The sequence below is a fragment of the Hemitrygon akajei genome, unplaced genomic scaffold, assembly GCF_048418815.1.
Source record: "Hemitrygon akajei unplaced genomic scaffold, sHemAka1.3 Scf000075, whole genome shotgun sequence".
NCBI lineage: Eukaryota > Metazoa > Chordata > Chondrichthyes > Myliobatiformes > Dasyatidae > Hemitrygon > Hemitrygon akajei.
The window spans coordinates 2,724,279-2,740,729 of record NW_027331961.1 but is presented as its reverse complement, the minus strand read 5'-3'; the positions used below and the strand labels follow the sequence as shown (position 1 = coordinate 2,740,729).

The 16,451-nt window shown below is 44.8% G+C and overlaps 2 protein-coding genes across 2 annotated transcripts in view; both read right to left on the bottom strand.

Moving 5' to 3' along the window:
- The window catches only part of LOC140722359 (NACHT, LRR and PYD domains-containing protein 3-like), a 219,846-nt gene that overhangs the window by 193,742 nt on the left and 9,653 nt on the right, over positions 1–16,451 (bottom strand). The window lies entirely within an intron of this gene.
- Positions 1–16,451, bottom strand: part of LOC140722356 (NACHT, LRR and PYD domains-containing protein 3-like) — a 34,109-nt gene that overhangs the window by 9,700 nt on the left and 7,958 nt on the right. Inside the window, exons 3-4 of the mRNA XM_073037120.1 lie at positions 14,730–14,901; positions 1,607–3,344 (exon numbers count right to left, since the gene is read on the bottom strand). Of these exons, the coding sequence (XP_072893221.1) occupies positions 1,607–3,344; positions 14,730–14,901 (1,910 nt within the window). The remainder of the gene's footprint in view (positions 1–1,606; positions 3,345–14,729; positions 14,902–16,451) is intronic.

The following is a 16,451-nucleotide window of genomic DNA, read 5'->3' as shown; positions in this document are numbered from 1 at the left end:
CCACAGGAGGAATGGGGATGGGGGAGAGAGATCCCTCTGGAGGAAGGAGGATGGGGGAGAGAGATCCCACAGGAGGAAGGGGGATGTGGAATAAAGATCCCACAGGAGGAATGGGGATGGGGGAGTGAGATACCACAAGAGGAAGGGGGATGGGGGAGAGAGATCCCACAGGGCGAAGGTGGATGGGGGTGAGAGGTCCCATAGGAGGAAGGGTGATGGGGGAGAGAGATCCCACAGGAGGAATGGGGATGGGGGAGAGAGATCCCTCAGGAGGAAGGAGGATGGGGGAGAGAGATCCCACAGGAGGAAGGGGGATGTGGAATAGAGATCCCACAGGAGGAATGGGGATGGGGGAGTGAGATACCACAAGAGGAAGGGGGATGGGGGAGAGATATCCCACAGGAGGAAGAGGAATGGGGGAGAGAGATCCCACAGGAGGAAGGGAGATGGGGGAGAGAGATCCCACAGGACGGAGGGGGATGGGGGAGAGTGATCACACAGGATGGAGGGGGATGGGGGAGAGAGATCCCACAGGAGGAAGGGGGATGGGGGAGAGAGATCCTACAGGACGGAGGGGGATGGGGGAGAGAGATCCCACAGAAGGATGGGAGAAGGGGAAAAGAGGTCTGACAGGAGGATGGGGGATGGGGCAGAGAGATCCCAAAGGAGGAAGGGGGATGGGGAGGAGAGATCCAACAGGAGGGTGGGGGATGGGGAAGTGAGATCCCACAGGATGAAGGGGGTTTGCGAAGAGAGATCCCATAGGTGGATGGGGGATGGGGAAAAGAGATCTGACAGGAGGAAGGGGGATGGGAAGGGATACTTCTGGAGGGAAGGGAATGGGGAAGAGGGAACCCACAGGAGGAAGGGGAATGGGGAAGAAAGATCCCACAGGAAGGGGGTGGGGAAAAGACATTCCACTGGAGGGTGAGGAAAGGGTAATAGAGAGCCCACAGGAGGATTGGGGATGGGGACGAGATCCCTAAGAATCGAAGGGGGATTGGGATAAAAAGTCCCACAGGAGGATTCCAAGGGTAAACGATAATCCTACAAGACGAGAGGATGCAGAAAATTTTTGTACGTGTGTGTTGGGTCTGAACAGAGACCCAGAGGAGATGCGGCCTCGCTCTCTGTGTATCTGGTAGTGAGCAAAGTCACACACTATCAAGGGCAGGGGAGGGCAATGTCACAATGGTATTTCTTTCCTTCTCACTGGGACAGTCTGCTGACGGTCTCTTGTCCCTCACCGGGAAGCGGGTGTGAATTTCTGACCCACCTGCTGCAGTCAGTGTCGGTCTGGGTGTCAGTAACAGTGAGAAGGAACATTGTCAATGGACGTGTCACAGGCAGCAGGAAACACGGCCATTCCTGTGATTTACTATCATTAAACCAATGGTCGTTATTCACTGATCTGATGAAGTTTCCAACATCCCTTCACAAGGAACCACAGAACCCTCCTGTCCTTGGGGAATTACTGACCGATCCCCAGGGTATTTGTCACAATTCTTCACAATCTGATTTATCACAGTTTAACCCAAATCCCTTTACATTGAAATGACACAATAGAACAGTTTCACAGTTCAGAGTGAGAGATAAATCAAGTTACCTCAACTCCTGGCACTTGTGCAGCCCGGGTCCCAGCCGCTGGATTCCTTCACACTGAATGTGGCAGTTCTCCAGGTCGAGGTGTTTTATTGTATCACAGAGTCCGATGACATGAGACAGGACCGCGCAGTCAATCGGGGTCAGTGTCATTCTACTGAATGAAAGTGTTTCCACAGATTCCAGTGTGGCCTGAGCCAGTCTACGATTCTGAGACTCAAAAAGGTAGTGCAATGTGTTCAGGAGGCTCCATTTACCAGCTTCACTCCATGTGTTTCCACTCTGTCGTTTAACCTCCTCCTTTGCCCAGTCAATCACCCGGCAGGTTGTTTGATGAGGAAATTGACCCAGAATCTCCTCCAGGCCCCGAGTTGTCATTGGGGAGGAGAGACCAGCAACAAAACGGAGAAATACCTCAAATCGCCCATCTGTCGTGTTGTGGGCATCAGTGAGGAATTTCAGTATATCCCCGGGATGTGGATTCAGGAATTGTGCGACTGCAGCTACAAACTCTTGGATGGTGAGGTGTGGGAATGTGTACACCACGCTCTGGGCAGAATCCTCTCTCTCCAAAAGCTCCATCAGGAACCCGGACAGGAACTGGGAAGGCTGCAGACTGTAGTTGATCAAATCTCCATCTGTAAACACAATCTTCTTCTCGGACACTCCTCTGAAGGCCATCTGACCAACCCTGAGTAACACATCACGGGGTCTCTCAATCTCACGGCCGTGGTTTTTCAGGATGTTGTAAATATAGTAGGAATACAGTTGGGTGATGGTCTTGGGAACTCGCTGTGGGTCCCTGACTCTTTGTGTGAAGAAGGGGCCCAGTGCCAGAGCGAGGATCCAGCAGTAGGAGGGGTTGTAGCCCATGGTGTACAGGATCTCGTTCTCCTTCACATAATTGAAAACAGCTTCGGCCACCGTCTGATCTTCAAAATGTCTGATGAAATATTCCTTCCGTTCCTCATCAACAAATCCCAGGATTTCAGCCCAGACACCGATCTTTGCCTTTTCCAATAAATGTAACACAGTGGGGCGGGTGGTCACCAGCACTGAACACCCTGGGAGCAGCTTGCCCTGGATTAAACTGTACACAATGTCCGACACTTCACACCACCACTCGGGATCTGGGCACTGGTGCTTAAGTTCTGTATCTCTCCGACTGTCCGCAAAATCGATTTTGTGTTTGAATTCATCTAAACCATCGAATATAAACAGTAATCCCTCTGGGTTCTTCCAGACTTCTCTCAGAATATTCCCAATGTAAGGATACTGATCCAGAATCAGTTCCTTCAGGTTTATTCTACAATTAATGGTGTTTAAATCTCGGAATTTGAAACTGAAGACAAATTGGAATTGTTGGTATATTTTCCCCATGGCCCAGTCATAAACAATCTTTTGTACCATCGTTGTTTTCCCGATCCCCGGGACTCCGGCCACTGCTGCTGAACTCCCAGATTTGGATTTACTCCGGGAAAAGCTGCTCTGGAATAACTGATCAGTACGGATTTTTTCCAGCTGTCTGCGGAGTTGTTTCTCTCTATAATCCGCATGGTCTCTGCCTCTTGCCAGCAGCTCATGTTCCACCAGTCTCCGATCTCGAACACTAGAAATGACCGTGAGCTCAGCGTATCGATCAACCAGCTGGAAAACCTTCACCTTCTCCGTCATCAGGATCGTGTTCACTCTCAGGGTTTCAGTTTGTGCCCGCAGAGTCTCCTTGTGTTTCTGTTGAACATCTTCCATGGGAACAGAGAACATATTCAAAACGTTAAACGGCTCATCTGACAAAGAACTTTATAACGGTATTTCAGCATTCAGTGTTTGAGATTACATGAATAAATTCAATGCTTCCATGGATATTAGGACAGAAAGTAAAATTCTGTTCACAGACACGGAATTGACAGCAATGGATGTCCCTGAAAATGTCCAATCCTCATGTTCTGGTTCTAGTTTTTTGTGAAGGTGAACATTCCCCTGATTGCACTTTCTGAGGAAGCTTAAACAAGCATCACTCCCCACTAACATCTTAACTACATTCTACAGAGGCGTGGTTGAGAGTGTGCTGACCTTTTGCATCACAACCTGGTACTCCAGCTGCAGTGCTGCCGACAAAAAAGCCTTGCAGGGGGTGGTTAGGGGAGCAGAGAAGGTTATTGGGGTCTCCTTACCTTCTGTCCAAGACCTCTTTCAGATTCGATGCCTCCAGAAGACACGGTACATCATTAAAGACCCCTCACACCCTCTCCATGAACTATTTGTTCTTCTGCCATCAGGTAAACGTTACAGGAGCATCAAAACTAAAACCACAAGACTACTAAACAGCTTCCTCCCACAGGCAGTCAGACTGCTAAATAGCTGCTCTACCTGACTCTGCTTTGGACACTTTTAACTTGCACCGGACACTTACAACTTGATTTAAAGCGACATGTGGCTGTTGTGTTTTACTATTTATTGTTGTGTTTATTATTTATTGTTGCGTTTGTTATGTTATGATTGCACTGCTCCTGGGAAACGCTGTCTCATTCTACCCTGCAGAGCTGATGTACAGTTGGAACGACAATAAAGTTTTTGAATCTTGAATATCGCACGTGAAGGCCAAGAGCTGGACAGAGGCTACTCGCCACTGGGAGCATTTAATAGGTCGTGGCAGCTCATCCGCACTGTCACCCCCCTCCCCCCCCCCCGGTTATAACAATCTTAAGCAACCAAGGGGCGCTGTATTATTGACAATGAATCGGTAAATTGGTTTATTATTGTGACATGCACCACTGTAAAATGGAAAACTTTTCTGCATGCGATCCAAATAGATCATTACATCACATCGGTGCAATGAGGTTGTACAAGGAAAAATGGAACAGAATAGTTCAGGGAAACAGTGTTTCAGTTGCCGAGAAAATGCAGTGCAGGCAGACGATAAGGTAGAAGGCCAAAGGATCATTGGGAGGTCAGCGTTGAGTTTTTTTGGGACTATGTTCCTAAACTGTAGAATTCAACACCTTAAACTACAGTACTGTGCAGAAGTCTGAGGTGTATATTAGGACTGACACATTTTGTCTTTTATTTTCTAGTTTGCACTTTATCCCGTTGTGATGCTGTTTGAACGGCATCGTCTGGATGAAAGGTGCTTTATAAATAAGTCATTATTATTATTATTATTATTATTATTATTATTATTATTATTATTATTATTATTATTATTATCATCTTAGCCTAAACTGGTAAAACCTGAGGTACAGGGATAGCCAAGCACACTCATGTCTCAATTGATAGGAGATTTTAGACTATTCTCGTGGTGTATAGTGTTATGGGTTTTCGAAGATTTACACAAGTATCGCCGTGTGGGCCTAATTTATTAATACTATTTTGTAAAGCCTTTAGGATGATACCAGTTATTGATATTACGATTGGGATAAATAATACCCTGTTCGTGTTCCATAGTCTTTCATTTTGCCCTTTCAATTCAACATATTTCTGGTATTGTTTTTTACTAATTCATTTCTGTAAGTTATGTGTGTTTGGAATGGCTATATATATTTAAAAAGTTGCTTTTGCTTGTTTATCCTGTAAAATTACATCCGAACGCAGATCATGTATTATCCTATCTGAAATAATGATCGGACGCAGTATGATATGAAGGACTCTAACTCTAAAAGTGGAAAAGGCTTGTACGTTTAGTAAATTATGGTGTTTTTCATCAGTTGTAGTTAAAGCAATGTTTTCGTGAATGTTGTCCGCCATTTTATTCTGCTTGTGCAAGTAATGAGATTCAGTTGAACTACTGCAGGATCTTGTAAAGTCGGATTGGTTATAGTTACTCTTATAATTTTCAGCATATATCGTCTTGGACCTATTAGTCGTTTATTCTGTATTATTGATAACTACATGTGTCAACAACCTTGTCCTGTATTGCTACAATGATCTCTTCTGTTTCTGGGAAGAGGTCTCCAACTCTGAGCCAGGAGCTCGACGCTTCCTTGTCGACATCTAATCGGCTCAGATCGTGTGGATGTCCTCCGTGGGGAGTCAGACTCTTCCATTGGTTAACATTTTCTACTATTATGATAGTTTCTTCACTTTTATGGGTTATGTTTTCATTTACGTTCAGTGATGTGTACCCCTTATCAGATTTGTATATGCTTGTATGGAGTGCTGGATCCTGCTTGCGTTATGACAGTATGTCAATAGAGCTAATTGTGGATTTCAGAAAAGGCGAGATGAGGGAACACGACACACCAGTCCTCATAGAGGGATCTGAAGTGGAAAGAGTGAGCAATTCCAAATTCCTGGCTGTCAATATCTCCGAGTATCTAACCTGGACCCAATATATCGATGCAACTACAGAGAAGGCACAACAGTGGCTATATTTCATCAGGAGTTTCCAACATCACTTGAATATTTCTACAGATGGAACTTGCAGAGCATTGGAACTGGCTGCATCACCGTCTGGTTCACGAGGAACGGAGTAAGGCGCACACTCAACGATTCAGGAGCAACATCTCCTCTACCATCCAGTTTCTGAATGAACATTGAACCTATCGATAGTGTTTCACCAATCTCTTTTTAAATTTCTATTTTTGCACTACTTATTTAGTTTAATATTTCATATAATTACACAGACATGCACAGCTATATATGTTCAACTTCCAGGCCCTGAAGCCACTTTGCTGCTCAGCCAGATCCACCGTCTGACAGGCCACATGTCTCGCATGGATAACTCCAGGTTACCGAAAGCAGTACTCTACGGGAGAACTCTCTCAGGGCAAGAGAGATCGTGGTGCCCCGCGCAGGAGGTACAAGGACCAAATGAAGCAGAAGCTCTCTCAGGTAAATATGGAGGTCAACGAGTGGCAGCCTCTGATCCACGGAAAAGCCAGGAATTTTGAGGAACCCTGAAGAGCGACTGCTGAAAAGAAGAGGGGATGCAAGAAGGATCCAACTACTCAAGCGCCAGCATCCCAGCTGTCCCTGTGTCCCAGCTGCTCCCGAGTTCACAGATCCAGAATTGGCCCCTACCGTGACCAACAATCGTGTCGTCATCCAGTACCACCACCACCACCACCCCCACCCACAGACAGACAGACACACACACACACACACACACACACACACACACACACACACACACACACACACACACACACACACACACACACACACACACACACACACACACCTATTTGGGAAGAGAACAGGATTTAGGGTATGTTTCATGATCATTAATGCTTGGTGGAACCCCAGAATGTCCATGCCCTCAAACCCTTTTGTTCCCCGGATCTGGAGTACCTGGTGCTGCTGTGTAAACCTTCCCGGCTGTTATTATCACAGCTGTGTAATAACAACATCCCCCAGTTGTGTGTTATTGTCACAGAGGGGAGATGATTTCCTTCAGAAATCAGTCAGGACTTCCCAAACCACAAAATTTGTATCAACAGTTCTGTGTGAACAGCACTTGCCGTGTGACCGACTGCTTACATTGCCGGTGATCAGCAGGAGCTCAAGAAATTCAGCTCCGATCTGTGCAAAGTCATCCAGGCCGCGAAACGACAATACAGAGATCGTATTCAGGCACAGCTCTCCACCAACAACACACACAGCTTATGGCAAGCTCTGCACCCCAATGCAGACTTCAGAGCTAAGTGCAGTGGTGCTGCCAACATCGCTGCCTGTCTCCCAGAGGATCTTAGTCTCTTTCCGCTCGGTTCGATATCGCCAACACTGAGACCCGAGGAGAGCCGACAAAGCGACCTGCACATTGGTCATCTCTGAGGCTGAAGTTCGCAGGTGTTTCCAACGAGTGGACTGTCGCAAGCCTGCGGGACCGGACGGCGTCCCAGGGCGGGTACTCAGGATGCGCGCGACACAACTGGCAGGTGTATTTACGGATATTTTTAATCTCACCCTCTCCTAGTGTAGAGTTCCCTCCTGCTTCAAATCATCCACCATTGTTCCTGTACCTAAAACAACTAAGGCAACATGCCTGAACGTCTGGCGTCCTGTCGCACTCACCTCAATAATAAGCCAATGCTTTGAGAGACTGGTCTAGGACTGCATCTGCAGCTTGTTACGACCCACACTGGACCCCCTACAATTCACCTACCGACACAACCGATCAACAGATGACACAATAGCCACTGCTCTGCACACCTCCTTAAACATCTGGAGAAGAGGGATGCTTATGTGAGAATGATGTTATTAGACTACAGTTCAGCATTCAATACCATCATTCCCTCCAGGCTTGACAAGAAGCTCAGAGACCTCGGCCTTCACCCTGCCTTGTGCAGCTGGGTCCTGGATTTCCTGTCAGATCGCCAGCAGGTGGTAAGAGTGGGCTCCCTCACCTCTGCCCCTCTGACCCTCAACACAGGAGCCCCTCAGGGCTGTGTCCTAAGCTCCCTCCTTTACTTTCTGTATTTCTCCTTTGAAGGTCTCCCACCTACCAATCACGTCCTTGCCAGAGAACAACCTGTCCCAATCTACGATTTTTAGATCTCTTCTCATTTCTTCAAATTTGGCCCTTTTCAGGTTTAGAACGCCAACCCGAGGACCAGATCTATCTTTATCCATGATCAAGTTGAAACTAATGACGTTATGATCACTGGAACGAAAGTGTTCCCCTACACACACGTCCGTCACCTGCCCTAACTCATTTCCTAATAGGAGATCTAATATTGCATCCTCCCTAGTTGGTACATCTATATATTGTTTTAGAAAACTTTCCAGAACACATTTTACAAACTCTAATCTAGACGTTTAACAGTATGGGAGTCCCAATCAATGTGTGGAAAATTAAAATCCTTTACAATCACAAATTTCTGTCTCCTGCAGTTGTCTGTTATCTCTTTGCAGATTTGCTGCTCCAATTCTCGCTGACTATTGGGTTGTCCATAATACAACCCTATTAATGTGGTCATACCTTCCTGTTTCTCAGCTCCACCCATATGGCCTCAGTAGACAAGCCATCTAATCTGTCCTGCCGAAGCACTGCTGTAATATTTCCCCTGACTAGCAAAGCCACCACCCACCCTTCATCCCTCTGTCTCTATCACGTCGGAAACATCGGAACCCTGGAACACTGAGCTGCCAGTCCTGCCCCTCCTGTAGCCAAGTTTCAGTAATGGCTATGATGTCATAATTCCATGTGTCAATCCAGGCCCTCAGCTCGTCTGCCTTTCCCACAATACTCCACGCTTTGAAATATACACACCTCAGAAGATTATTACCAGCACACACAACCTTGCTATTTGTGACCTTGCATGAACTACCAACATCATTTATTTTTACCCCCGTTCCACTATCTGCTCTGGCACTCTGGTTCCCATCTAGTTTAAACCCTCCCCAATAACACTAGCAAACCTCCCTGCAAGTGTATTGGAGCCCTTGTAGTTCAGGTGTAACCCGTCTCTCTTGTACAGGTCCCACCTGCCCCGGAAGAGGTCCCGGTGAGCTAGAAATCTGAAACCCTGCCCCCTACACCAGTTTCTCAGCCACGTGTTCATCTGCCAGAGCATCGCACTCTTACCCTCACTGGCACGTGGCACAGGCAGCAATCCGGAGATTACTACCCTCTGTGTCCTGTTTTTCAACTTCCTACCAAGCTCTCTGTACTCACTCTTCAGGACATCCTGACTCTTTCTATCTATGTCATTGGTACCGATGTGTACCACGACATCTGGCTGATCACCCTCCCACCTCAGAATGCTGTGCAGGCGATTAGAGACATCCCTGACCATGGCACCCGGGAGGCAACAAACCATCCGGGAGTCTCTGTCACAACCACATTATCTCCTGTCTGTACCCTTGACTATGGAGTCCCCTATCACTACCGCTCTCCTCTTCCTCCTCCCTCCGTTCTGCACTGTAGAACCAGACTCAGTGCCAGAGACCTAGCTGCCGCAGCTTGTCCCAGGTAAGCCATTCTCCCCCACCCCCCAACAGTATCCAAATTGGTATACCTATTTTGGAGGGGAATGACCACAGAAGAACCCTGCATTAACTGCCCTTTCCCCTTCGCTCGCCTGACGGTAACCCAATTACCTGTGCCCTGTTCCTTAGGTGTAACTACCTCCCGGAAGCTACTATCTATAAACTGCTCAGTCTCCCGAATGATCCGGAGGTCAGCCAGCTCCTGCTCCAGTTCCCTAATGCGGTCTGTTAGGAGCAGCAGCTGGATACACTTCTTGCAGGGATCGTTGCCAGGGACACTGGATGTCTCCCTGACTTCCCACATCCTGCAAGAGGAGCATTCCGACATCCTGCCTGGCATATTCTCTAGTCTGAACAACAAAAAAAAAGAAAAACAGATGGTTGAGATGGTTGAAGACGTTTGGGATGGGCCCCTAAATGCTAACGATTTTCTATAGGGGCACAATTTTGTGCATCCTGACTGGTTGCATCACTGCCTGGTATGGGAACTGTACTTCTCTCAATCGCAGGACTCTGCAGAGAGTGGTGCGGACAGCCCACTGCATCTGTAGATGTGAACCTCCTACTATTCAGGTCATTTCAGAGATAGGGGGTAAAAAGTGCCCGAAGCATCATTCTGGACCCCAAGTCTCACCAACCACGAACTGTTCCAGCTGCTACCATCCGAGAAATGGTACCGCAGTTTAAAAGCCAGGACCAACAGGCTCCGTGACAGCTTCTTCCACCAGGCCATCAGACTGATTAATTCACGCTGATACAATTCTATTTCCACAATTGTATACATAAATACAGACTCACTGCACACACTTTACTGTAATCGTGCTGCTGGCGCAGAAAAACAATTTTCACGACATGTGTCCATGATATTAACCCTGATCCTGAAATTTTTTATCTGGCTGTTGTCTCATTTTTTTAGATCTGTTATTCATCATCCTCATACTGTCCTCGTTCATATCAATCCAAGTGCACTCCAGTGCACACGGTGTTTTCCAGAAATTGCTATTTAAGTTCTTATTGTTTTGCATATTTTCCAGATCTGTTTCAGACCAGGATATTTTACCAAAATTATACGTCAATATGGGCACAGTGAGTGTTTACGACCTTCGTTATATTTTTATCTGTTCAGCTCTGTTTGGCAGATTTTCTTGATCCTTGATGTAAATTCAAAGTTTGTTCAGCCTTGCAGTAAATTCAGATTTTCTTCAGCCTTGAAGTAAATTTTGTTGGAAGGTTTTCCTTTATCACACTATTATCTATTTTCTTTGCTTATTGATATCCTAAATATCCTTTTCATATTCTGTTGCATTGCATCCCGATTCTCTGTTTGATATTCTACCGGCTCTATTGCACCTTTCTTTATGTATAATCATGTTCTGTACTTTCCTAGTCTAAAGTTCATGCTTATATATTTGGAAATTAGTCCCAGTATTTGAATTATTTGTTTCAGCTTTACTGCTGCAAGAGCAAATAATTTCAAATCCTCAATGTATAACTGTGTCAAGGTATAGTTCGTATATTTTTCTGATTAGATACCTGATTTTTGTCTGTTTCAGTAAATTATGAGTTGGCTTAAAGCTAGACAAAACCATAGTGGGCTTACTGAGTCGCTTTGGAAAATCCTTCCATTTATTTTGATAGTGGTCGTTGCTCCTCTGTGGTTGTTAATAGGATGATTATTTTACGCGAATGCTTCATCAGTTGTAGAAATTTCACAAGTATTGTATGAATTTTATATATATTTGGAACTTCTCTTAAACACAAGGAACAGAATCAGATGTGGTTTTTTTTTGATTGACAATATAACACTGAAAGTTTTCTGCTTTCCACAGGGTTTGAAATAGAATTACATAATATGTTATTTGTTGTTCAAACCCGAACGGTATTCTATCTGCTCTCCTGTGAGTATATTGTGGTTATCTACATTGTTATCTGAGTTGTTATTAGTTACGAGATGTACGATGCTATAATTTTAGATATAAAATTGTCTTATTATTATTAAGAGCCAATAATAACATAGTAGGTGACCATTTAGTAGTCTTATAAATGCAGAATAAAGCTGTCGTTGAGACTGGTGGTACATACCTTCAGCCTTTTATATGTTCTGCCCCATGGGACTATGACAGAGAGGATGTATGAGGTGGATTGGGGTTCAGTAGCAAGGCTTTGGGTCGGGTTTGTGCCTTGCCAGCTTGATTGAGTTCCTCCAGGAGGTGACAAAGGTGACGGATGAACTTACACATGCATATTGTCTACTTGTATATTGGTAGAGTGTTTGAGAAGGTCCCACCTGGGAGGCTCATACAGAATATTAACATGCTTGAGAACTGTGGGGAATTGTCCTGGCTGCCAGGGACACAAACTGGGAGAAATTTCTTGGCTGGTGGGTGGTGAATCTGTGAAATTATTGTCATACACGGCTGAGGAAGACCCTTCATTGGATATATTTAAAATGCAGGTCGATATGTTCCTGATTAAGAAGTGTATGGGACATTCGAAAAAAGGTTGAATTTCTCCATGGGGATGAATAAAGTATCTATCTATCTATCTATCTATCTATCTATCTATCTATCTATCTATCTATCTATCTATCTATCTATCTATCTATCTATCTATCTATCTATCTATCTATCTATCTATCTATCTATCTATCTATCTATCTATGTTCCTGATTAGGAAGAGCATCAACGTTTACTGGGATAATGGGGTAGAGATGAATTGAAGAGCAAATTCACTGAGCCGAATGGCTTAATTCTGCTACTAGGTCTTATGGTTTTCGGGAGCATCTGGAGTATTGTGTTCACTTCTGATTGTCCAGCTCTTGGAAGGATTGGAGAGGGTGCAGAACAGGTTCATCAGGATGTTGCCTGGGTTCGGTGACATGTGCTACAAGTAGAGGTTTGATAAACTTGGTTTGTTTATTCTGGAGTTAGAATAGAGATCTGACTGAGGTGTACAAGTTTGAGAGGTAAGAGTTTGGGTCGACAGCTTGTATTTTGTTTGTTATTTTTTACTTATAACTGGTGTCTAATACCAGAGGGCATTTGGTTAAGGTGAGATGGGGTAAATTTACAGCAATTGTGGGTAGTTTTTTAACAGAGTTGTGGGTGCCTGGAATTTACTGTCTGGGTCAACATGGCTTTGTGAAGGGAACGTCGTGCCTCACGAGGCTAATTGAGTTTTTTGAAGAGGTAACAAAAAGCAATTGATGAAGGTACGGTAGTAGATGTGGTCTACATGGATTTTAGCAAGGCATTTGACAAGGTCCCTCACGAGAGACTCATCCAGAAAATCATGAGGCACGGGATAAGTGGAACCTTGGCTGTTTGGATAAATAATTGGCTTACAGGAAGAAAGCAGAGGGTAGTAGTGGAAGGGAAGTATTCTGCCTGGAGATCGGTGACTAGTGGAGTGCCGCAGGGATCTGTCCTGGGACCCCTGCTATTTGTGATTTTTTATAAATGACCTGGATGTAGAGGTGGAAGAATGGGTGAGTAAATTTGTGGATGACGTGAAGATTGGAGGAGTTGTGGATGGAGCTGTAGGTTGTTGAAGGTTACAAGAGGATATAGACAGGGTGCAGATTTGGGCAGAAAAGTGGCAGATGGGGTTCAATCCGGATAAGTGTGAGCTGATGCATTTTGAAAGGACAAATCAGAATGCTGAGTACAAGTTTAATCGTTGGTTACTTAAGAGTGTGAATGAAAAGAGGGACCTTTGGGTTCAAATCCATACATCCCTTAAGGTCGCTGCACGGGTTGATAGGATAGTTAAGAACTCCTATGGGATGCTAGGCTTCATTAATAGGTGGATTGAGTTCAAGAGTAGAGAGGCCAAGTTGCAAATCTACAAATCTCTGGTGAGACCTCACTTAGAGTATTGTGTTCAATTCTGGTCACCTCATTATAGGAAGGATGTGGAAGCTATGGAGAGGGTACAGAGGAGATTTACCAGGATGTTGCCTGGTTTGGAGAACAAGTCATGTGAAGCAAGGTTAGCAGAGCTGGGACTTTTCTCTTTGGAGCGTAGAGGGATGAGAGGACACTTGATAGAGGTCTAAAAAATTATGAGAGGCATAGATAGGGTGAATTGCTAGAACCTGTTTCCCAGGGCACCAATAGCAAACACTAGAGGGCATATGTACAAAGTTAAGGGAGGAAAGTTTAGGGGAGACATCAGGGGTAAGTTTTTTACAAAGGGTTGTGGGTGCCTGGAACAACTTGCCAGGGATGGTGGTGGAAGCTAAAACATTAAGGGTATTTAAGAACCTCTTGGACAGGAACATGGATGAAAGAAAAATAGAGGGTCACGGGGTAGTGTGGGTTTAGTACTCTTTTTAAAGGAATACATGGTCAGCACAACATCCAGGGCGGAAGAGCCTGTACTGTGCTGTAGTATTCTAGTGTCTAGAGTCTAGTGACTAGGGTCATGTCGGAGGCAACTATGTTATAGATGCTCCTAGTTATTCATGAATGTGCAGGAAATGGTCAATAATATAAGAAAGGATACCAAAGTATTTTTTTTTCTTTCCCAGATATATAAAGAGTGAAAAAAGGGAGAGGGTCGATATCGGACCACTAGAAACTGCTGTTGTAGTTGCAGTAACGGGTGAAAAGGAAATGCCAGACAAACTCTGTGCAAGTCACTGGCAGAATTCCAAAAGGTAAAGATCATCAGCAAACGGAATTGCGTGTAGTGCTATTACAAAGGAAAAGGGGCTTGGAAGATGAAAGGTCTGAAGATAGAAAAGTCACCTGGACTGGGTCATACAGTGTATCAGGAGCCTGCCTGGGGTGTGTTGGGATTCCCAGAGCGTTAGGACCTGGAGTGAAGGCTTCAGCAGAACCAACAGCTGGATTAATAGAAAAATATATTGTAGAATATTCAGGCTGCAAAGAGAGATTCGTTCAATTGTTACTTGAATCCAGAGATCAGCGAATCATTAATGGCGAATTTTGATTCCCAGGTTTTGCCAAGTCACAGACTAACACTTGAGATGTGGTTTGAACTGTGCATTTGATCACTCACCGATCAGCTGAGTGGGTAATTCAGATAAACCTTGGCCGATGTTCATGTATTTCTGTGGATCAGGACCTGTTTAAACATAAAATTAAATCCATGGAAACAGAGCTAAAATAATTAAAATAACTAAAATGTTTATCTCAATGTGCCTTTGTGTTCAGTGCGTGGTTTTAACATACCGAGTTCCTGTATTTCCCTCAGTATTCTGTCCAACTTCGGTAACTCAGTCCTCCACGTCAGAAAGGATTCCCACATCGCCCTCCGGGCCCGGGAGCCTTTGCCATTCACCAAACTGAGGAAGAGTCTGGAACTCTCTGTCCGGTTTCCCTTCTCTGTCAGTTCAGTGACATTCTACAAAAGGAAACAATGGACTTATTGTGGAGCAGACAGACAGACATGGAGAATGTGCAGGAAAGTATCTGTTCATGGCCACAGTAGCTTCAGAACAGATGCAGTCACTGGGTTGTTGCCTCATCCTCTCTGGGTTCAGTCATTAACAGAGAAACAGTAACTGAAGGAAATTCTAAATCAATAGTGTGTAAGAATAAGGATTTCCTGACACCCTGCAGTAGATGCAATGTGATTAATTTCCTTGATCTGTCAATGTGCAGCATTACATCAACAAGATGTGACAACAAGAACGGGAGAGAGGCGAGAGAGAGCAAAAACAAATGGATGGCGGGCATCACTGAATCGTGGCTGACAAAAGTTTATAGTTGGGTGCTTAAATCCAAGGATAAATATTGAATCAAAAGGATATGCAGGTAGGAGAAAGTGTTGCATCTAAGCTGCTGTCATTAAAAATGAAAAGTCCTGAGAAAGAGGTGATATCGGATTAGACGATGAGGATGTTAAGAAACTGCGTAGGTAAAATGACCCTGATGGAAATTATATACAGGCTTGTTAACAGTAACCAGAATGTGGGCTACAAATTACAACGGGGGAGAGGAGAGGCATGGAAAAGGTCAATGCTAAAATTGTCACGGGGAGTTTCAATATCCAGGTAGCTTTGGAAAATCAGGTGGGTGCTGAATCCCAAGTGAGGGAATTTACAGAATGCCTATGAGATGGCTTTTGAGAGAAGCCTATGGTTGAGGCCACTATAGGAAAGGCGGATCTGGAGTCTGTGTTGTGTATTGAACCAGATTTGATTAGGGAGCTTCAGCTAAATAAACCCTTAAGAGGCAGTGATCATAAAATAGCAGAACTCAGCCAGCAGGTTGAAAGGGAGAAGGTGAAGTTAGAGGTATCAGTGCTACAGTAGAATAAAGGAATTACCTCGGCATGAGAGAGGAGCTGGGCAATAATAAATTCGAAAATGACACTAACAGGGACAATGGCAGAGCAGGAATGGCTGAAGTTTCTCGGAGGACAAACAATCACAATGATGAAGAATTATTCTAAAGGGAGGATGATCAACCGTGGCTGACGAGGTAGTCAAAGCAGCACAAAAGCAAAGGAGAGGGCACAGAAAATTACAAAATATAGTAGAAAACTGGAGGACTGGGATGTTTCTACAAATCAACAGAAGGCAATTCAAAAACCGTAAATAGAGAAAATATTTAATAGGAAGGCAGGCTAGAGAATGATGTAAAATAGCTTACCAAAACGAACGTCTGATATATGAAGATTGAAAGAGAGGATAGTGGATATTGGACCACTGGAATATGACAGTGGAGCGGTCCTGTCAGGGGACAAGGAAATGCCGGAAGATATTGGTCGGCATTTTGCGTCAGTCCTCACTGTAAAAACACTAGAACGTGCCAGATATTTGAGAATGTCAGGTGGGAGAAGTGAGTGTATTTGCAATTATTGCGGAGAAGGCGCTTGGTAAGCTGAAAGTTCTGAAGATAGATGAGTCCAGATCAACTCACCCGATTGCTTCTGAAAGAGGAGGCTGA